This window comes from Leuresthes tenuis, unplaced genomic scaffold (assembly GCF_036924035.1).
Source record: "Leuresthes tenuis unplaced genomic scaffold, fLeuTen1.0.hap1 SCAF_12, whole genome shotgun sequence".
Classification (NCBI taxonomy): Eukaryota; Metazoa; Chordata; class Actinopteri; order Atheriniformes; family Atherinopsidae; genus Leuresthes; species Leuresthes tenuis.
The window spans coordinates 4,132,277-4,156,897 of NW_027325366.1; the positions used below are offsets into that span (position 1 = coordinate 4,132,277).

Genomic DNA, 24,621 nt, shown 5'->3' on the forward strand with positions numbered 1-24,621 from the left:
TGATCATCAGCATTTAAAATGTGGGTGTATATGAGGTGCATGTAAACAAAATTGGAACATGTCCTTTGTGACTGAACTCTTTCTGATTTAATTGCTGATTAAAAACAAATCAAATGTATAAATCAGACTGGTATTGAATCTGTAAAGGAGCTTTTTGGTCATAGAATGTTAGTAATTGTTACTTTTCATTAACTGAAGACTGAGGAGCATCACTTGCAATAGAAAGTTGAATTCTTTACTTACTGGTGTCTCATATTTTTCAAGCCATTCTAATAAGTTCAGTCGTACATCACATCCAAGCTTCTGTGGGCATTTAGCAAGTAAACATTTGATCTTTTTCAACAGTCCAAACACAAGTGTTTCCTCTTCTTCCTTCTTTTTCTGTCCTGCATGCCTCCTGCCGTATGTTTACACTTGGTTGCCTTGGAGACAGTCAGACAGGCAGGCATTAAAGCGATGGTTTAAAATGCGAGAAGGCTGTTAATTTCCTGACCCGGAATCTTTCTTTTGTTTGTTTCTCATTAACTCAAGTGTGGAATGAATTTTACAGAGCTTTGCAACATTAAGGACCGATAAGTTTAAATGAACCAGCAATGTTTTTCTCCTTTTATTGGACAGTTCCTCACAGACATATATTTTAAATCCATACCAGTTCTTGTAAGTATATTTGGGTCCTCTGACATCTGAGAGTTTAAAATGGTGTGAGCTTGTCTGAAAACAACAGGATCAGCATTTAGCTGTAATCTGTTTGCACAGCAAACTGTTATGTCATTTAGCACAGCATTACTGCTTCAATTCACTTCAGTTCAATTTAGTTTCTTTATAAATCATCAATAGACAATAAATTAGATCTCTGAGCACTTTACAGAAAAAGTAAGCAAGTTTATTAAAAATGTCTATTTTAAAAACAGTACAAACCAATCCAGTTCAATCCATTTATGATTTAGCCCAACTGATTATAATTGTATCCAATATATTCTCACCAAATTCAGTCTATTTAATTAAATCAAATCAAATGATTATAATCCAATACAGTACAATTTATGATAATCCAGTTTAAACAAATCCATTCTATTTACAATACATCCATCTATCAATTTTCTATACTCCCTTGATCCAATTCAGGCTCGCGGGGGCCCTGGAGCCTATCCCAACTGCCCAACTGTCTAGTCTAACTGACCACTCAAAGCGCTTCACTACATTCCACATTCACCCCACTCACACACACTCATACAGCATGTCTTAGGATACATAACTACATGCTTTTTCTAATCATTCATACACACATTCATACCTGAATACTGAATAATGCTGGGTACACTCAGTCCATCACAGCGTCACACAGAGACAAACAACCATGCACACTCACTCCAAGGACCAATTTAGAATCACTAATTAACCTAACATGCATATTTTTGGATGTTGAGATGAAACCGGAGTACCCAGAGAGAACCCCCACACACACGGGGCGAACATGCAAACTCCACACAGAAAGGCCCCGGTCAGGATTTTGAACCTGAAACCCACTTGCTGGGAGGCAACAATTGCTAACTGCTACACCACAGTCCAGCCCTATTTATAATCAAGTTCAGTTCAATTACATTATCTATGATTTCTTATGTTTTGTTAAGATCTTCTGGTTTGTCTGGGTTTACTTGTGCTCATTGCTATTGGTAAGATGCTGTTCTGTTTTTTAAGAAGCATTTGCCTTATTCCATTTAGTTTTTTTTTTACGCTTGTTTTTGGAGTCTGATTTTCTTTGTTATTGTCACCCTTACCTTCTCCAGATTGCAATGTTGCCACCTCAGTCACTCATCTCCATTCACTCATCCTATCCCAGTCATACTCTTTGGGTTTCTTTGTTCTCTGCCACATCCTCTGTTGATGTCCTGTCGTAAATCTTTTGGCCCTATCAGTTTTGTTTTCTGTGCAGCTCTTACCTTCTGTTGGATTCGTGTTTTTGGGTTTATGTTTGGATTCCTGCCGTTCAGCGCCTTTTATTTGTTCTTAGTATGACTTATTAACATTTTATTTTAATTCTGCTGTAGAGCCTCTGTTTGAGTCTGCACTTGGGTTCTTGCCATTTCACAAACCGTGACATCCAGTTCAGTGTGATTCACTCAAATTCATTTTAATTACATTGACATAATGCCAATTCATAAAAACTAGCCGAGCTAAGGAAGCAAATAGATGGCACTGAATCTTTAGTTCAGTTTGTCCTGAGGAAATGTGGGGTGCTGGATGACGTTGCACATTTTCCCTGCACAATCTTTCCTTAAAAATGCAGGTTTGTGTGTTTGAAACATTTATTCATCTGGCCCTTGGAGTGGAAAAATTGCTCATCCTTTTGGGTCCCCTCTCTCTCTCAGTGGGTGATAATTTGACAAGCTGAGTTTTCTATTAAGCCAACTGAGTCATATTTTTTTTTGTTTTCTGGAGGCCTCTCCTGTAGTTCTGACATTGTGACTCACATTAAGGCACAAGGTTGTGCAGGAGAGAGTAACATTAAAGCCCTTGCACATGAGTCATCTTTAGACCCTCTGATTCGGATGAAAAGTGTATTCTGACACTGTGCTCAAAGAAAACTGCAGTCATAGAGAGACAGCTTTTAAGCGGCATGGCAAATGAAGTTTCACCTTCATTAAGCAGAAAAACGGCTCAAACGTATTTCAAAAGGAATACAATATACTTATTACAACAAACCAACAGAGCAGGGTTAGTTTGTCTTATGTACATTTAAGTTGATTCTTTTACTGGTTAAGGTGTCAGTATATCATATTAGCTATTACGTATAAAGACACAAGTAGAAGCATATGTGGGGAACTTGATTTCAAGAGATAACCAGTCTAAAAAAATAAAGCAACATGAGAAAGTTGCAGAGCAGATCCAGACATAAGCAGATTTTGTCCTTATTATTTTAAAAATTATTACACATCTCACATGTATAATAATTTTTAAAATATTGAATTACCTTAATTCTTTTTATATTTTCCCCCAGACAGACAGACTTCCTTGTAATCTTTTACAGTCGGCCTTGAGTAAAAGTACTCCAGTACTTTCTGTATTGAAGTTTTTTCTGCATTTGCTGCTTTTTCAATCATTGTAGTGAACATTTTCAAATCACGTTCATTGATTTTTATTTGTTTACTAAGCCACTTAACACTGACCTATGAATAATTCAAGGACAAAGAAAGTAACCCAAGGGATGAACCAGTGTTGTGTCTACACAGACATCTCAGCAAAAAAGATTCTACGTAGTGTCTATAGATACTTTGTAACTAGCAGCCTGTGTGAAAGACAGTATTTATTCCCATTTCTTTTGTAAATCAGAATGTATCAAAGACACCATGGTTTGAAAGACAAAAATAGTATTTTGCATCAACAAGGTGATTATGGGGAATTATGTCAAAACTTGGCATATCTTGGCATGGTATGCAGTGCATCCTTAAAACATTTGAGATAACTGGACAAGTGGCGGACAAAAGAAGAGATGGCAGATCTAAGAATCTATCTACAGCAGACGAAGTGTATCTGAAAGTGATGTTCTTAAGAAAAAAAAATCCAGCAAAGACCTGACAGGACCTGAGAGATGCATCTGGACCTTCAGCTGATCCATCTACTGTTGGCCCAAGCCTCATCAGAAATGGTCTCCATGGAAGGGTGGCTGTCAAGAAGCCGTTCTTAAGGAAGGGAAACAGGGAGAAAAGGCTGAGCTATGCCAAATGACACAAGAAGTGGACTGAAAATCAGTGGCAACAGGTCTTATGGAGGGATGAATCCTCCCCAGAGCCCGGACCTCAACATTATTGAAGCAGTGTGGGATCATCTGACAGAGAACGGAACAAAAGGCAGCCCACATCCAAAGAAGAGCTTTGGGATGTCCTTCAAGAAGCCTGGAGAACTATTCCTGAAGACTCCTTAATGAAATTATGATACAGAAGAATTATGATACAGAAGAAAAATGTTACATTCACAAAATCTAATTTGTTTAAAAATAAAATGCCATGATCATCACCAACATAAAAGCTGCCTGTAATATTTATTGTTTAATATTTAAAAACACTGGAGGCGTTATTAAACATAAGTTAACTGAAGTAACATCATGATGCATGCTGAATATACATTAAATCATGGTGGGAAATAATTCAAAAACAGCATCAGCCAAATTTGTAGCTCAAATTAGAGATGCTTCATATGGACACTAGATGGCGATGTTTGGCCACTCTGATCCTGTTCCTTTCGTTCTTAACACTAAACCATACTGTGCACCTTCATACGCACACATGCTGCTGGCTGGTACTGTAGACATGCACTCAATCAGCATTATTGAGAATATGTGTATAATGTATATGAGTGTATATGAGTATATATGATACAGAGTTTATAACTGTTTAAGCGGTGTATTCGATGACTTTCCTTATCCATCTACGGTCTACTTTGTGCGCTCCAATGTCTCAATTAGCCAGTGGAAAAGTATTAGAAGCGGTTCGATGCCTCCCCCCTCACCCTCTCTCTCTTCCGCCTCCCTCTGTAAAGCGTCCAGCCTGTTTCCCCGCCGCTCACCCCGCTGCCGCGTCCTTACACTGCTCCGCCGGTCCGTGGCTGGCGCGTCCCGCAGGGAACGGCACTATTAAAGACTGCACACTTTAAATAAACCACACCCCCCTCCCAACCTCTGGCAAAAAAGCTCCAACTTCACGGCTTAAATGTGTCATGTCGGGATGACATAAGATCGGTGACAGGAAGTCTCGGGGGAGTTGACGCACAGCAGGAACAAAAACGAGTCTCGACTCTCCCCCGAGCAGTTTGCGCAAGGTGATACAGTAGATGGCCGATTAACCGCGCGGCTGCATTTCATGGATTTTTTTTAAACCCGCAGTCACTTTATGATGTTATCTGTGTGTGTTTGAGCTCTGGCTGGATCTCTTCACTTTCCCCCTGAAAACTTCAGTCACTGGATCGTTTGGGGAGCGACAGGATGGTCTCGCACACCGGCTCGGCTCTGCAGAAACAGATGCTCCTGTGGTCCATCATAGGTGAGTCTCACACGCTCTGGCTGCTGTTGAATAATGTATGAAATGTTGAAGACTTGTGCTGTGGGAAAATATCAAAGGACAAATGCAAAGTCGTGACGAGAAACGAGCGTGAATCTAATGAGTTTGAATGCACCCCAGTTTAGGAGCGCTTCATGATGGCAACAACAACAACAACAATAATAATAATAATAATAATAATAATAATAATAATAATAATAATGATTATGTTAGAGAGTTGAGGACCAGAGAGGAACTTGTCTACTTAGTTTATCACAGTTGTAGGATTTCAGACAGCTGTGATGATGGATGAGAACTTGATTGTGGCACACAGCAAAGTTCATAGTGCCAGTGCTTTTATGTGTGCTTTTATATATTTTAACTACATTTAATATTTGTATCAGTCGCGCAACCCATAACATACTTAACCCATTTGATCTATTTCATTATACCTAAGACTTTGGTTTATTAGATTATTTAAAATGTATTAAATGATTAGTAAGAGAGACAGAACCCTGTTTGCTGTGTAAACACAATGATCTTTGTTTAAACTGGAGCATTGCAGTGGTGCCAGGCAGTGACATTTTTTCAGGAAGGAAGGACTTGCAGCTAGTGAGATGTGTGAGGAAGACTCTTAGTTGCTTTCATCTGAAGTTGATGATGGAGGGGACTTTTTAATGCCTCCTACTGATGGATATGAACAGTTGTGCATCTCTGAGTGTATGTATAATTTGTACACTTATATGATTATTCTTTTGTGTGATTTTCTTCTACTAGTCTATTAGTTTGGTTACTTTAACAACCCTAATTCTAAAAAAGTTTTGATGCTATGTAAAATGTAAATGAAAACAGAAGGTAATGATTTGAAAATGTCATAAACCAATATTTCACTTACAATAGAACAAATAAACATATTAAATATAGAAAGTGAGACATTTCATGATTGCATGAGAAACATTAGCTCATCTTGAATTTGATGGAAACAACTTGTCTCAACAAAGTTGGGACAGGGGCATGTTTACAGCTGTGTAGCATCCCCTCTTCAACAGTCTGTAAACATCTGGAAACTGAAGAGACCAGATGGTGGACCTTTTGGAGAGGAATGTTGTCCCATTCCTGTCTAATATATGATTTTAGCTGCTCAACAGTCGTGGGTCTTTGTTGAATGTTAATGTTAATGGTGTTTTTAGTTGGTGAAAGATATTGGGTGCAGGCAGACATAACACTTGTTTAGCATTGTCTTGCTGAAGTATACAAGGCCTGCCCTGCAAAAAGATCTTCTGGACATGTTGCTCTGAAACCTTAAACCGTTTTTCGATACATTTCTGGATGTGCACAGGCACTAGTGCACCTCCATCACCATCAGAGATGCAGACTTTCGAACTGAGGGCTAACAAAAGGAAGATGGTCCCTCTCCTCTTTAATGCAGAGGCTGCAACGTCCACGATCTCAAGAAAGAGTTTCAAAGTTCAAATGACCACAGAACAGTTTCTTCTTTGCCTCAGTCCATTTTAAATGAGCTTTGGCTGAGAGAAGATGGCAGTGTTACTGGATCATGTTCATGTATGGCTTCTCCTTTGCATGATAGAGCTTTAACCTGCATTTGTGGATAGCACAGTGAATTGTGTTCACAGACAATGTTCCTAAGTCAGTGCAGTGATTTCCATGACGTTGTCATATCTGTTTTTGATGCTGTGCTGCCTGAGGACCTGAAGATCACAAGCATCCAATATTCATTTTCAGACGTGTTCCTGGCACAAAGAGATTTTTCCTGATTATTTGAACCTTTTGATGATGTACTGTTGATGATGGAAAACTTTACTTCAAATTTACATCAGGAAACATTATTTTTAAATTACTCCACAATTTATAGACTCAGTTCTTGGCAGATTGCTGAACTTCTGCCCATCTTTACTTCTGACAGATTCTTAAATCTTAAATCCATAAAATGTCTCAGATCCAACATTTGATTTGTTTTTTATGTTCAATTGTGAATTTAATAGTGGTCTATATGGTTTTGTTTTTAATAAGATTTTACACAGCATCCCAACTTTTTTTGGTGTGTTATTCCCTTATACTGAAATGATTCAATAAACATGATAAGACTGAAAAAATACACCCACTCACTACATCTCTAACCTCACAGTCTCAACCACCTCATGGTTAAAATGAAAATACCTCTTATTTACATAAAACAACAATAGATATAACACAAAGGGGAAACTCACCTTAAGGTTTTATTTCTCTCAGTCTACCAATAAAACAGACAGGATGAAAACAACCAGATTGTTACATAAGCTTTTGTTTTTAAAATTATCTGACATTTAGATCCCAGTTAACTAGATCCTGCAGTTTTCTGATGAATTACTGTATATAAATCAGTTTGACATGTGGGTGTAGGCTCCTCCATAGATTATCTCTCTAGAGTGGCTGTTATTTCTTTTGTAAGGTTTTAATGAAATCACTAACTCTAGTTGAGATGTCAGATTGGTTATATGAGCTAGAAAGATCTTGAAAACCTCATATACATTAAGTGCAGTAAGAAGATGATGGAAGATGGACTAAACGGGCAAATATCTGTGCAAACAAACTAACTTAAAGACTTCTAATATTGGGTATAATTTGGAGATAATTTAGTTAAAGAAATAAAAAAGTGTTTTATGCAGATAGATTGTAGGGAAAATTCCAATTGTATTTAAATAGCAGTTATTTTCCTTTAATTCGTTTGTGGACAAACATCTGTGCTTTGTTAAAGAATTGACAGTTTAGTTTTGCCCTGTTTGCCAAGATGTATACATTAAAACATTGACCACGAACATCAATTTTACTACTTGAGAGATTTTTCTGGCCTGACATTTTTGTTGTAAGCGGCCTTTCATATTGACTCAAATGTATTGAAACAGATACAACGGATTTAGATAAGAGTGAGGAGCTACAAGGTGATTCTAGCCAACCAACCTCCACGAGATGAGGACTGCTCACATTATGTTGTGTAGAGTCAATACCCAAATCAGGAGGGAGTGATCATGCCCATATATACACGTGAACAGACACGAGCAATCAAACAGAGAGATAAACAGGGAACCAAAACCAAGAAAAGGAAGAAAAACAGACACAGAGAGCTAAACAGTCAAACGAGCTGATAAACTAAGTGCAAGTGTGAAGATTTCTGGTTGTGATAAGAGAAGCATCCAAATATATTTACAACCTTTCCATACTTTTCCTCTCCAAAGATTTATTCTTTGCCTAAACAGTACAGTCACAGGCTAAGACCTTAAGCAGAAAACAGCAAACTGCCACTTTATGGTATGCCAGAACTAATTCATAAAACATGCTGTTTAACCAGTCAAATCAAAAGTGTTTATTCCTACTTGGAACGGTGACTGTCAAAGGCAAAGTGGAAAGCTGACTGTAAGAAGAGAGGGCTGAGAGGTGAATAATTAAACAGTTTCAGACTGTCTCGCCAGAAATACGCTCATAGAGTAGGACTTAAAAACATCTGACTGATGTTTAAATCCACAAATTGTTCTGTAAGAAAAAAAGTATGCAAAAGCACAGCATAGGAATTATGATATAAAGTCCACGTATAATCCACTTTATACGATGCGATGTGATTTTTGTGTTGGTGTGCTGCTACTGTTTATGATCACAAGTAATTATGTATTCACAGGAAACTGATCTCCAATTAAGGTTGAAGAATTAGTAAAGTATTTTAGGTAATATAAATCATTTTGTTCAGCTCAAAGGATCATATTACAACGAATTGCATTGTAATTGGCTTGAATCGGACTATATATTTGAAGGGCCTTGGGATGACATTTGTTGTGATATGGAGCTATATAAATAAAACTGAATTGAATTGAACTGAATCGAGACAGGTAAGCAAATCCTTAAAATACTCTACATCATGTTGATCACTAATAGAGTGCATCACTGTGAAAACTTACTTTAGTATGTATAACACTGTGTGAGCACACAGAGCACACAAATTACACAGATGAACATCACTGTTCATCTGCATAGTTTTCTCTCCTGACTTCACACATGATATTTTCACGGCCTTTGCAGTTTTAGACATATTAACAGTTTCTTTTGACTTGGCTCCATTTTTTAGATGCTTACCATTGAAATCCTTTATCCTTTCATTGAACTGTAATGTGAACCCTAACCACAACTCAAAACAAAGCGTGTGACATTGTGGTGACCGACAAAAAAAGATTCTCTCTGTCACCACCCTGGTTGTCTGTTATTGACTTAGAAGCATTTAATACAAAAAGGAAATGAGCACACACTCACTAACACACTCAACTGCAGTGCGTGCACGCTCACTGTGTGCCACTTTAACAAAGGTTTAACAAACAAAAGCTTCCTCTGTTCTTTGGCCTTTGTTTCCTTTGACTAAAGGAAAATGTAGGTGTTCTGGATTTAGAGTTATGAGTCATAACCACAACGTGGTTGTCTCATTGATGATTCACTGTGTTCTTATCTTAAGTGACAGTTTTTAGAAGAGTCCTGAAAAGTATATTTTTCTAAAGATCCTGGAAAAACTTAAAAACATTTATCTGCCTAGAATTCTTTTCTTTTTTGTCTTAGATATTGTCCAAGATTGATTGAATATTTTATCAAGCAGGGAACAAGTGGAACAAATGAGAAATACATCTCATTCAAGCCAACATTTGTTCTTTTCAGTCTCTAATTTTCTGTGGTATTTTTTGTTTTTGGTCCAGAGAATGCAAAATGTATAAAAAGGCAGTCAATCACTTATTTAAATACATATGATGGGATTGGCTAAGAGAGTTGCTTTAATTCTTTTTCTCTGCGGTGATCATCTTTCAAGTGACAGCTCTGGATTCAATTACAATTCTCTTTAAGTATTTCACACACTGAAGCAACTTAGCAAATGGTATTGAAATGGCAAAAGGGAAACTCATGGCAAAATAACTATTAACAAGAAAAACATGGAAATTCTGACAAACTGATTGTGGGCAATAAAAATGCTACGCACCGTGTATGCCAACTTAAGTATGAGATTCAGATTTATTTATGAGACAGTGTTTGTTACATATCTACATATTCTGTACTATTTCAGAAACGAGAAAAATAAGAAACATTAAAACGAGACTCTATTTCAATTGATTTGGTTTGAGTGATTTTATTTGGAATTACACAAGCCTTCAAAAAATCCAGCTGTATAAACGAGCATTTGAGTTGTAAAAACATTTGTCACATTTGAAATTAACAGGATTTCTGCATTGAAAGCTCATAGCATGTGATCTGATCTCCATACAATTCGCAGTCTGACTAAACATTAAACCAGTAACACACACGCGCAGTTGTTTTAGTATAGAATTTCTCAGTAACATTTGGTGGCAGTGACTCCAATATTCTCCAATACACAGGTAGTAATTGTACATTATCTACCTGTGTTTAAATTTTTACTTGAGACTGGTTCTGCTGGAGTCTGGTTCTGATAAAAGTTTCATCCTATTAAAAGGAGGTTTTTCCTCCTCTAACTTCAGCTCATGAGAGAACTAACCACATTGGATCACAGTGCCAAATGTTGCAATTTCATAATAAAGCCTCTTTTACAGTGGCCCTGAGGGTCAAAACACAGCAACATTTCAGAAAACGCAACAACATTTCAGAAAACACGACGACATTTCAGAAAACGCAACAACATTTCAGAAAACGCAACACCATTTCAGAAAACACGACGACATTTCAGAAAACACGACGACATTTCAGAAAACACGACGACATTTCAGAAAACACTACGACATTTCAGAAAACGCAACGACATTTCAGAAAACGCAACAACATTTCAGAAAACGCTACGACATTTCAGAAAACGCAACAACATTTCAGAAAACGCAACGACATTTCAGAAAACGCAACAACATTTCAGAAAACGCAACAACATTTCAGAAAACACGACGACATTTCAGAAAACGCAACAACATTTCAGAAAACACGACGACATTTCAGAAAACGCAACAACATTTCAGAAAACACGACGACATTTCAGAAAACGCAACAACATTTCAGAAAACACGACGACATTTCAGAAAACACGACGACATTTCAGAAAACACGACGACATTTCAGAAAACACTACGACATTTCAGAAAACGCAACGACATTTCAGAAAACGCAACAACATTTCAGAAAACACTACGACATTTCAGAAAACGCAACGACATTTCAGAAAACGCAACGACATTTCAGAAAACGCAACAACATTTCAGAAAACGCAACAACATTTCAGAAAACACGACAACATTTCAGAAAACGCAACGACATTTCAGAAAATACAAAAACATTTCAGATTACAGAAAGGGTAGAGACCTTGGGGACAACGCTTCTTGTTTGTGATTGGACGAATCCAAGTCTGGTGACATGTCGTTTCCTGTTACTCTCAGCAGTGTCCTTGTGGGAATTTTAAACCCAGTTTGAAAATGTGGAAAAGGAGCTTGAACTGATAAGAGGGTACTTTCACAAAGGACATACATTAGATGTAATTCGTAATATGCTCTCGACCCATCATGACATTAAAATGTCTCGTGGGACTCTGAAGGCACAACTGAAAGATTTAGGACTGAGGAGACGAGGCGGCTACTCATCGCCAACTGAAGTCAGAAAGGCCATTGTATCTGAGCTGCATGGACCTGGACAGCTGTTTGGGTACAGAACAATGTGGCTGACCTTAAAACAGAAACATGGCCTGTGTGTCAAAAGGGAGACGGTAATGTGGATGCTTCGTGAACTCAAACCACGCGGAACCTTGTTGCGGACATGTTGTAGGTTCGTCAGACGCACGTACCATTCCATGGGTCCCAATTATTTGTGGCATGTATATGACAAATTAAAACCGTTTAGCATGGCGATATCTGTCTGCATAGATGGGTTCTCCCGCAGAATCATATGGCTAAAATGTGGACCCACAAACAACAACCCTGAAGTTATAAAAAACAACTTCATTGACTGCATTAGACTATGATTTGAAACCCACCCACTCATATTACTCACTGATTCAAATGTATGTTTGTCATATGTACATATGTCATTTCATGGTGTGGACAAAGACAAGCAGCATCATTTGCCAGCAACATAGAAATGAGCACTTTCTACGAGAAACTCCTCCCAAGGCTGATTTATTCTTCATGGACCACCTCCTCCCAGAACTTTTCTGCCACTGCAAAGACCCTGACCTGAAAAGATAAAATGTCTGTACTGCAAAAAGCCAAGTTTTGGCAAAATTATGTAGTGCACAGATTGCTGCCAACACTTTCATTATGCATGTGGGAACATTACCGGATACTAAAAATGGAAATGTGGATGTAAATAGATACATCCAACAATGATGAATACTGGATGCTAGACAACAGCACGTGAGGAAAAACTGATTTGATGGGCAAAGAATAATAGGTACACCTGACAAAATCTAGCTGACTTCATTAATGTTAAAACAACAACGAACAACACATCTGACTCTTCAAGTGTTAATTTATTTTTTTCTTCGTGTACATTTAGGTAAAATCACAAACAGCACTGATATATTGTTCATCCCCAGAAAGAAGTGCAGTTTGACTGCAGACAATGGTAAAACAAGCAAAAAACTATAATAATTTGCAGGTGGAAATGTTAGATGAGTTCATATAGTATTAATTATGTACACTTGTCATTGTTTAAAACACAACAACATTTTGATTCCATTATGTTGCCTTCAATATATTGCATTTAAAACATTGGAAGTGCATGTTGATAATTAGTGTGTCAGCTTTAAAAGCAGGTTTTCCTAAATGGTCACTTAACTTTGGTCCTAAAATGGCCATTATCATAAATAAAATAGCTGTGTTGTGGTTCGCAACCTTTTTGTACTCTCAAAGATCCTGTCTGAAAATATTTAGTTATCCATATCCTGTTATTGATTTTACAGTCAGGCCATACAGAGAGAGTGATGAGTAAGTGAAAGAGAGCAAGTAATGAGTGATCATTGCCCTCAAAATCCTTACAAAATCATGGAAAGTAATGTGCATCTCTTTGACTCTAAACACAGCTATCATGAGCCACCACTGTCCCCGTAAGATAGAAGATAGAATGCCTTTATTGTCACTATACACATGTACAAAGAGATTAAAAGCCTCCAAAAATAGTGCAAAACTGTGTTAAATATATTATATATATATTTACAGTTAACAATGTTTAGTAATGATTGAAGGGAGTGGGGGTGGTTGGACTATGAAATCAGTGCATGTGAGAGTTCAGGGTGGTTATTGCTTTTGGGAAAAAGCTGTTTTTGAATCTATTTCTTTTAGTCCTGATGCACCTGTAGCGCTTCCCTGAGGGCAACAGGTCCAACAGGTCAAAGCCAGGGTGGGAGCTGTCTTTGGTGATGGTTTTGGCTCTGCTGAGGAAGCGGGAGGTGTAAATGTCCATCAGAGAGGAGATTGGCTGCCCAGCCAATGATCTTCTGTGCTGCCTTTACAACTCTCTGGAGTCTCTACCTCACTGCAACGGTGCAGCTGCCATACCATACTGTGATACAGTACGTCAGCAGTGTCATGACTGTGTTTTTTTGTGTTTTAGGTTTCTGTTTAGTCATTAGTTTTGCCATAGTTTCCTTAGTTTCTCTTGCCCTGCCATTTAGCTCACTCACTTCACCTGTGCTTTCCCCCTCAGCTGCACTCCATCACTAATCACCTGCCTTCAGTATTTAGTTTCCAGGTTTCCCCTTTCACTTTGCCAGATCCTCACCTTCACTGATGTCACGTCAGGTTTGGTCGTATCAGGTTTTGGCCGTAGCCGTAGCCGTAGCCGTAGCCGTAGCCGTAGCCGTAGCCGTAGCCGTAGCCGTAGTTATAGTCCTAGTCCTAGTCATGTTTCATGCCATGTTTTGTTTTGTTAGTTTTTCATAGTCCACAGTTTAGATTTATTGTATTCCGGCTCAGCCACGCGTTGTATTGTTTTTGTTTAGAGAAACAGATAAAGTTTTACTTTCTAAAAATATATCTGTGTCCAGGTCGTACCTCCACGCCAAGCCACACCACAGCAACCACAGCCTCCCCACTTCTGACAAGCAGGCTCTTTAACCCTGTAAAACTCACGGTTGCAAATTTACAACATCACTTTTAACAATTCTAAAAAAAGCTGTTTTTTTGCAAATGTTTTAGTTTTTTTTTTTTCAAGAACACATTTACTTAGTTAATGTTATGTAGTTATTGTTTGTCCTCACAATGCTATTGGATAGAAAAAGTGTTTATAGGTTTCAAATGCAAATTTCCTGTTGAGCTCATCTCCTTTTTTTGCATGACTGAATTAAATGGTAAATGGACTTGTATAGCGCTTTTCTAGTCTAACTGACCACTCAAAGCGCTTCACTACATGCCGCATTCACCCCACTCACACACATTCATACAGCAACTACGTGCTTTTTCTAATCATTCATACACATTCATACCCCAGTGATACACTGGGAGGCAACGTGGGGTTCAGTGTCTTGCCCAAGGACGCTTCGACATGTAGCCCGGGGAAGCCAGAGTCGAACCACCGACCTTCCGATTGGTGGGCGACTGCTCTTCCTCCTGAGCTACAGCCGCCAATTAGTCAGGATTAAAGTAAGTAAAAAAAAATTGTGTTTATCACAATGTGTAGAACATGTACATGTTTAGTTATCTTGAAAAACATTCATCAAAATTGGAAAAAAAAATAGTAGAAATTCAAAGTGTTAGATGATTTATTGTAACTAAGCACTCGATGTGTTTTTCTGTTAAATTTGACTTAGTTTAGCTTAGACCATAATTAAACACATAAATAAATTGTATGGGGTATGTGAAACTCCAGCATCTATAGCAGTATTTGAAACTCCCTGTATCTTTGTAGTTTTTTGTTTGTTTTTTAACTTCTAAATGACCCTGAGCTATTTTTCTCAAGCAAAAACTGTTGCCCAAGCAGCAGTTAGTAGGATTAAGACATAGAAAAACAGGTTCTGAATGTTTTGCTCATTTTTTTTCTATATCTGTTACTCTTACAGACTTAACCCCAATCTTGGTCTTCACCAACTCTTTAGGTAAATAGCTGACATTTGAGATGCTAACATTTTACATAATTGAGTTGGTAACTTTATACCATGGTGTATTTAGACCATTTACACTTAAAAGACTGGCTGAAAAGTAGGATAATGACAGCTGTGATACTGAAGAAAAAAAAATATATTTAAAGAAACTCAAGCTATGAGCTAAGGTGCTAAAGACGCTGGAGCTAAGGGAGAATATTGTTATCAGTGTCTCACTGTACAATATTTCCATTTTTTTTCTATATGGCAAGTGAGAACAGACAAGATGCAGACTTCTTGATGCAATGCTCTGTATTTTTTTTAGCAGAAGAGTTTGCGTTCAGTGAGATTTTGTTACCCAGCAGACATAGATCTTTCTCAAGACAAGAATAGGGGAAGAGAAACAAACGCCTCTCCCCCTGCAGATATATTCTCACGAGTCTGTGATGTATCCATCAGACTCAATAATGTTTATTTGTCTTTTTGCCTCAGGCCCAAGTTAAGCTCCCAACCATCTAGAGGATATGTATACATAGGTTTTGTGAAAGCTGTTGCCTTTTGTTGTGGCTCTTTGTTTGGAGTATGTAATTCTGGTGTAAAGGACTGAAGGGAACATTTTTAAGAAGCTTCATAAATCAACGGTGGTGTGGAAGGGAAGGCAATGACAGATAGAATTGCATTAAGGAGACAGAAGGAGATAAATAAGGTGGGTGGGGCTGGACAGTGAAAGTTTTAATAGTGCTGATCTATAACTGTGTCTGCTGTGTGTTGTGTGTGCTTGTGTTGAACCTGCACAACAGATCCGCCCTCTGGACTTTGGCTAATTAGATAGATGGTGAGTAAGGGGGACAGGAGGACAAGGAAGCTCATAAAAATAGCCGGCCACGATACAACTGCCTTTCATATTGTTTTCAAACATTTACCATATTTAAAGGAGCATTGTGTAATTATCTGCTGTTCGTCAGATTCTGTAATCTCCGATTGCGCATTGAACGCAACTCTCCAGGCTTTGGATAAACTACGGTGGCCTGACATCCATCACTCAATTGTGTCACGATGTCTTGTCTTGTGTCTCAAGTAATGGCTGATCTCGTCCCTTCACCCTGAACCGAATGGTGAAAGATCATGAAGATCATGAAGGAAAGCTTGTACAACAAAGTGCTTAAGACTTCTTTTATGAACAATACGAGGCATAGTGTGAGGGATTTTAATGTCTCTAACTGCACCGATCACACAATGATCACTCAGATCATTAGCAAAAACTGCTGTGGCAGAATATTTATGTGGCATGCTGGTTTTTAAACAATCGATAGGAGAAGATTTGCTTAGACATTTGGGGTTAAGACAAGTGGGGCTTTTAATAATTTCAGTGAGGTTAAGAGCCAGATACTGGGCCTTAAAAGGATCAGATACTTGTAAATGCCAGTCCCAATTAAAATCACCTACCAGAACGATTTCCTTGAATTTCAGTTGAGCTAACACCTGCATTAAAGAGGATAATGCCTCTGCATTAATGGAAGGGGGGGGCTATAGCAACCAACAAGAGTTAGGTGTTGACCACCATACAAGACAATACTTAAAGCTAAGAATTCTGTTTAACAAAAGACTTGGAAAGCAAGACCCGTGTGGCAAGACTGGATCTGACATAGATCGCCACAAAAAATATGAAAAACAAATATAGGCTACGTTCCCGCTGCAGGTCTTAATGCACAATTCCGATTTACAGCTCAAATCCGATTTATTTATTTATTTTGTTTGGCTGTTCACATTACGTCTTTAAATGTGGCCTGTCTATGGATTGCTGACACTCCTGAAGTGATCCTCATGCGCAGTTGATCATTGATGACATAACGCCCATAGACCACGCCACAATGGTGTTTACGGAATAGCGACCATGGCAACGGTAACCGATACTGCAGGACTGTATGGCTTAATGCTAAAAATAGTGTGTGGCGGCAGCTGGTAAATCTGTGAGCGGGTGACATCATGGAGGAGGAAGAAAATTCAGATGTCAATGATGGCTCTATGTGGAGCAATACCCGCAACATCCGCACAGAGTATTTGGACGTAGCGTCAGAGTGGTGGGATCAGGATGTGGCTGGTTACACGGAGCAGGAATTATTCCAGATCTTTAGAAAGTCGAGGAATACCTTTCATCACATTTGTCAGTGCCTCTCCCCGAGACTTTCAAGAGGAGACATGTCGTTCAGGATATCCAACTGCTTGAGAAAGTGAGTGGGAGTGGGACTATATTGAGTAGCAACGGGGGCAGGTTACCGCACCTTGGCCAACCTTTTTGGCATCGCAAAGTCCTCCGTTTGCGCTATTGTGCATGACTTCTGCAAAGCCGTGCACCAGGTCATCATGCCAGACTATGTTAATTATTATAATTATATTATTTCATATGAATTATTATTTCTCTCTAAATGCTTTCGAAAACAGATTGGTTACGATAAGGCCCTTCAAGTCTAGCTTGCACCAAAGTGCCACCCCAAATACTAATGAGGTTTAAAACTTCACTATCCGTCCACTGGCTGCCTGCTTCACTGCTGTTCTCCATGTTTGTTTTGATTCTGTTTCTGGCTCCCGCCTATCCCCGCCTGTGGCACACTTAATTATTTTTTTTTTCAATGAACTTTATTTGTCATTCATTTACAAAGCAGTGCAGCGCAGGTCAGAATGACATCAAAGTCACATTAAATGCAACCTGGCTGTTCAGATTGCGGTCGCATTAAAAAAAATCAGATACGTATCCGATTCAGTACCACATTTAAAAATGGCCTGATTCTGATTCGAAAATGTCAGATTCAGCGCGACTTGTGCTGTTCACACTGTCAAAAGCAAATCAGATATGGGTCACATATGAGCGACAAAATTGGACTCAAGTCACTTGCAACTGTAGTGTGAACGTAGCCATAGTCTCTTTACTTATTTTTGTATGTGCTTTACAAGCAATGTACAATGTACAGAGCTGTTCAACTCACGGCTTGTCAAGGTATTTGATTAGTTATTTTGGTGAGTGATATAATAGTCAACTTGAAAAAGCCCAATATATCTAATAATCTATGATGAGACATATTGCTATCTGTTGTTATGGAGTCAGACATACATTAAGTATGTATGCTAATGCTAGAACTTAACTCAAGGCTGCCTTCTGTCTTACAAAAGCTTTGAAGAGGTGCAAGCATACCTCTTTAGTCTTAGTCTTGTTGATATGTTGGTTAGAGTAATTGTAAAACTGACAAATTGAAAGTGTTGAGAACAATGTAATAATTTAAAAGTACGTCCGCAATTACGAATTACAGAGACTGAAAGGCAAATAATCCCTAGCCAAGGGGCAGGGATTTGTTGATTTCAAGCATATCAAATTAAAAATGTTGTGGTTATCTGTGTTAGCATTAGATCTAGTGCATGCTGTGTAAGTGTGGGAAAGAAAGGCCATCACAGTCAGTCTTTCTCCAATTTAAGAGGTTTTAAATAAAGCAGGGGGCATTTTAGGGTAAGGAATCCTGGTGGCATTCATTTTCTGCAGAGATCAAAATGAGGTCAGGGATTTGAACCAGTGACCTTCAATTCCTCCATTCTGTTCGTACCAGTGGCTTCAGATTTCCTTGACAAAGAATACTGTGCAGTGTTACAGTGTGTGCTACAGGAGATTAGATGTTCACACCCTATTTATCTTAAGAAATCCACTCTCATAGGTCACATTAAAAACTTTCTATTATTGTTGCAATAGAAAAAAGGTTATCATGGTTTGAATTATTATAATGGAGCTCTAGTGAATTGCCTTCCATCAGCGTTGCTATGATTATACCTATTTCCATTGTTTGTGAAGCGTAATTTATCAATTTCCTAGAGGGGATTTAGTGTCAAACTGAGCAAGGCAGTGTAGAAAATCCCAAATTGGACTAAATGAAAGCAATTGTTTTGTACAGATATTTGTCAATAGTCATTCCATGAAATAAAGCAAACAATTATGGAAAAAGGCAAATATTCTCTTATGTCACTGTTGCTCTTCTTTGAGCCACACATAACTAGCCAGTTGGTGCAACAAGAAAAAAAATCTATTGGTTTAAATTTAGACTGCCAGTGTTCATGTAAAGACAGATTTGAGCAGTCGTTTCAGTAACACTCAGTCTCCCCTCTGATAATGTGGGAGGAGGTTAATCTCTATACTGTAGCTGCTGGTAAATCTGGACATATATCCCACTTCTCCACAGTGATCACCTGATTGAACAGCTCATTTTTCTGTGACCAGCTGGCATCATATATTACTTTGACCTTAGGTAACCGTGGCACCGAAAATCCTTTTTATTGTTTCCTCATATGGAAGTTAAGAAATCAATTATAGCAGCCAGCTTCTCCTTCCACCTTTCTGTGACAATTTGCTGTAATTAAATTAGCATAATATAATACCTCAACTGGAATTTTTTTTCACAAGCAAGGTCCTCTTCCTTCCTACTTTTCATGTTCGCTATGTCGTATTTCTAGTGGGTGATAGAAAGGTGAATGATTCATCTTTATGGATGTCAAGCCGCACCCCCCTTCTCGAAACAACAAAGATCCAGGAGTACATCGGGAAGATGGCCCCCAGCAGGGTCTTTTAAAGTGAATGCCTCAGACAGCAAAAAAAAAAACAATGGAGAAGGGAAGAAAGAGGAGGAATTATAATGGAAGCCCCCCCCCCCCCCCCCCCCCCCCCGCATGTACTGCTGACAGACTGAAGAAGTGGCTGATGTCAAAGAGTCCTGCCAGTGGCCTTTGGTGCTTTTAAGCTATTTTTTTCCCTGCTGTAATTAGCCGCTCTCATCTTATACTGATGCCCTTATTACATATCTTTAAATCAAGTGCTGACTACTGTTTCGGGTTTTGCCATAGAACAAAAGGTACATTTTATGATATGAGAACATGTCAATTAAATTCAATTCAGTTTATTTCTATAGCGCCAAATCACAACAAATGTCATCACAAGGCACTTAAATGATACATGTAATCCTAATCCAATCAAATCCAATTAATTAAAGTCAAAATTTGTCCAATTCATACATACAAAGCCAATTAAAAAAACCGATTTCCTTGCTAAGGAAACCAACAGATAGCACCAAAACTTCTCTCCGGTCGAATCCCCCATCCTGAGCGTGCATGAGGTAACTGTGGAGAGAAACGACTCCCTTTTCAGAGGAAGAAACCTCTGGCAGAACCAGACTCAGGAAAGGTGGCTTCTTGAGTCTGGGGCTCAGGAAGCCTGAGTGGCTGGGGTTTGAGAAGACAGACAAGAGGGGACAACAAACACCATAACACCATTCGAAGGATACCTGCTGAGACAGAAAAACACAAGTTAATGACAACAATAATGCCAAATGAACACAATGTCATATGAGGAAATAAAAGGGGGAAAAAAAAAAGATCAACGTGAGGAAAGGTGTGAAAGATGAGGCCCCCCAGCAGTCTAAGCCTATAGCAGCTTAACTATGGGACATTTCAGGATCACCTGAGCCATCCCTAACTATAAGAGAACTAAAAAGGAATGTTTTTAGCCTAGTCTTAAAGTTAAAGACGGTGTCTGCTTCCCGGATATAAAGTGGGAACTGGTTTCAAAAGAAAGGTGCCTGAGAAATGAAGGCTCTGCCTCCCACTCCAAGTGCTCTGTTGGGAAAATGTCTAATAATGAGATCTTTAAGATATGACGGAGCTTGATCATTAAGAGCTTTATATGTGAGGAGAATAATTTTAGATTATATTCTGAATTTAACAGGGAGCCAATGAAGAGAAGCTAAAACTGGAGAAATACGATCTCTCCTGTTAGCTCTCATCAGAACTCTGGCTGCAGCATTTTTGGATGAGCTAGAGGCTTTTCAGAGAATTTGTTTGACAGCCCAATAATAAAGAATTACAGTAGTCCAATCTTGAAGTAACAAATGCATGGAGCAGTTTTTCTGCATCACTCTGAGACAGGATGTTCCTGATTTTAACAATATTACGAAGGTGAAAGAAGGCAGTCCTGGAGACCTGTTATTTGTGTGCATCAAATGATAAATTCTGGTCAAAAATAACAAAAAGGTTCCTCACTGTAGAACTATAAGCCAATGAAATACCATCTAGAGCAGTGGTTCCCAACTGGTCTGGCTTCTGGACCCACCTTCATTTGTTATAGACAAGCTGTGACCCAGGAACATTTTTAACATCTCAAATTTCTTTAATGAAAACATGTTGCACTTTGAACCTGACATAAAAAAAAATATCACAGTGTGTCAATAGACACAAAATTCAAGTTTAACGATAAACAAAAGCAAACAAAAGAGTGTGACGGTAGAGAGGAAAAATTCCCTTAAACACTCAAATGGCTGCATTTTAATTCAAAATCAAAAAGTGCACTGAGGTCGTTCCCCCCCCTTTTTCCCTCAATATAAAAAAATCCATATTTTATGTAGTCAGTGTCGTACCTGCGTTTAGCCATGGTCACTCTAATATAAAAACAAACCGTAGCTTTTCTTCTATCTGTCGATTAGCATTACAGGGTATCATCGCCACCTACTGTTTAAGAGTGTGAATAGCATTTTAAGCCCCTCAAAATTAAAGCATGGTCATTTTTCTGACCTTTTTTTTTTATCCCAGTCAGAGTTTGGCAACCCATTAAAAACGGGTCCGCGACCCACCAGTTGGGAACCACTGATCTAGAGTAACTATATAGCTAGACAGTTTTCCTTGAAGCACTCAGATCAAAAGACAATGACTTCAGTTCTGTCTGAATTTACAAGCAGTAAATAAGTGTCATCTAGATCTTGTAGTCTGACCAACCTATTGGGTTCATCTGGTTTCATAGATAAGTAAGGCTGAGTATCATCAGCATAGCAATGGAATGTTTGTGCCATTCTGTCTCATGTGATTACATAATGGAAGCATACATTGAGTGAAAAGAATCGGTCCAAGCACAGTACCCTGAGGAACTTCATGACTTACTCTGGTGTGTGAGGAAGATTCTTTGTTTACAAGAACAAACTGGAATCTATCAGATAAATATGACTTAAACCAGCTTAATGCAGTTACTTTAATCCCAATGAAATGTTTAAGCCTCTGTGATAAAATGCTGTGATCGATTGTATCAAATGCAGGACTGAGGTCCAAGAGGACAAGCACAGAAACAAGTCTGCTATCAGAGGCAAAGAGAGTTCATTGGTGGTTGATGGTTTAGAAGAGACTATTGCTGTTGTTAGCTCAGAGAGATCAACTGGGCGGAAGCCATCAAAATACAAATCAGGTCCTAAAGATACTTCTAAAGCTGCTCTACTTGATGATACGTCAGTGATAATAGTGGGAAGGATTCCATTAATCTTCTGTCTGATAGAAACTTTTATTCGTAAAGAAACTCATGAAATCATCATTGCTGAGAGTTAAAGGAATACATGGCTCAACAGAGCTCGGACTCTTTGTCAGCCTGGCAACAGTGCTGAAAAGAAACCTGGGATCGTTCTTATTTTCGTCTATCAATGATGAATAGTAAACAGTTTTAACATCACAAAGGGCTTTCTTATGTCATTAAACTATCTTTCCAGACTAATTGAGACTCTTCTAAATTAGAGGAACGCCACTGTCTCTCCAGCTTTCTTACAGTCTGCTTTAAAGCATGCAGCTGTGAATTATACCAAGGAGCCAACCTCTTCTGACTGATTATCTTTCTTTTCACAGGGGCAACATTGTCCAGTGTTGTACGCATTGAAACTGTAGTGCTGTCAACAAGAGAGTTGTTGTGAAACATTGTTTAGCTGTGAAAGAAAAAAATGAGATGCAGACCATAATAAGTGCAATCCACACATGTGGCATTTTTGTAGGGAATACACTTTCTGTATTCTGCCGTATTGTTTCTTCACACTATTACACCAATTAGAATTTCAGTATGATACCCTAAATGTTGGTGGAACCGTGGAATATTCTCACTATATTAACCACATCCTCTGATCATACAAAACTACACATCTTTGTAGAGACATACACAACTTGTTGTAGGCCCAACTAATTCAATTTGTGTTTAGTCTCACAAAAAAAGCCCAGACAAATAGTGGACAAAACAGACAATATTAAGAGCCGCCGCTTTGACATAATTCACATGGAAGGGGTTGAAAAACACACCCACAGGAGAAAAATAAGGATGAAACGCCCTCCTTTTCTCTCCACATTAGCACATGTAATATCTGGTCATTACTGTTGGGTCCTCATGGATTTGTGTATAGGTGTTTAAGTTTATGTGATGTACATGTGTGCAATTCTACAAAGCTACACCTCAGTAGCTAATGAGCAGCGCCCAGGCAGAGCCAGTTAATGAAGCATGTGTGAATCTGCCTGTGCATCATTGTGTGTCCATGTGTGTTTGTAAATCATGTGTGGGCCATGTCTCCAGTGGTAGCGATTCGTAATTATCTAGGCTCAATGAAACCAACGTTTACTTTCATCCCTTGTTAGTATTAAGTCACACTATGTGCCCTAAACACACATACATACACACCCATATACAGACAGACGCACACACATTTTATTTACGGTCATATCTGATAATATGTGATAAAAGGCAATAAAGTCAGTTTCATACAAAGGCACATACACACACACATTTAAACGTGGCACACAAGTAAGTTGCTACAGACAGTGTTGCACATGTGAACACATTCATGAGATGTTCAAATTGAGTCAGATATCTTCTGCCAAGCTGCAGCAGTTCCTTTGGCAAAACTTCCAAAGCTCAGTTGACACTAAGTCCTAGTTTATACTTCTCCATCATGTTGACAGTGTCGACGTGACGTTGTCATTGAAGTTCTGCGTCGAGGGAACACGTTGCTCTGCAAATTCACCAGGCCGGTAGGGAGGTGTGGCTGTGTGTTTGTGTGGTTTCAGGGGTTATAGCCAAATCCTTGCTTTTTCTTCCGGTCATAGTTAACAACAGTAAACAATGGCAACCGAGGTGGAGCTGCTGTATTTGCAGTTGGAGCTCATCAATACTGAAGAACAGATGCTTATATCGACAGAGAAGACATTTGCGGAGGTGGTCTGTACAACCCACCGAGGCTGGGAACAGGTGAATTTACCACACTGGTTGTGAATTTACAACCTGGATGAACAAATGCACTTTCGATACACGTCTACACGATGTGTAGTTAGAATTTTTTGGAGGTGCACATCAGGCTACGGTGTAAGGGTCCACGTCGACGTCGTAGCTACGTTGTCGAAATAACGGAGAAGCATAAACTACGCTTAGGTGTCAACAAAGGAAACTGTGTATCTTTATTGCATTTGTAGATACACAAACACCACTGCAGTGTTTAAATGTCCAGTGGGTATAGTGTAGTGATGTCTTGTGGAAATTTTGTACAACATAAATTATATATTATTGCTTGTCTTCCCTCAGTTATTGTGGTTTGGCTGCTTTTGGCTTCTGGAGAAGCATGGCAGTGCAAAAATAACAGATACTGTCTGCAGATATAAATGGCTCATTCTAAGGTAATAACAATGATTTTTGCTTTCAAGGAACTTTTTTCAAAGATCACT

At 38.7% G+C, this 24,621-nt stretch overlaps 1 protein-coding gene across 1 annotated transcript in view; it reads left to right on the forward strand.

Annotated features, from left to right (window-relative positions):
* The first annotated feature begins 4,631 nt into the window (after positions 1–4,631).
* The window catches only part of ramp1 (receptor activity modifying protein 1), a 95,951-nt gene continuing 75,961 nt past the window's right edge, over positions 4,632–24,621 (forward strand). The window contains exon 1 of the mRNA XM_072397870.1: positions 4,632–5,036. Coding sequence (XP_072253971.1) covers positions 4,979–5,036 — 58 coding nt within the window. The 5' untranslated portion in view covers positions 4,632–4,978. The remainder of the gene's footprint in view (positions 5,037–24,621) is intronic.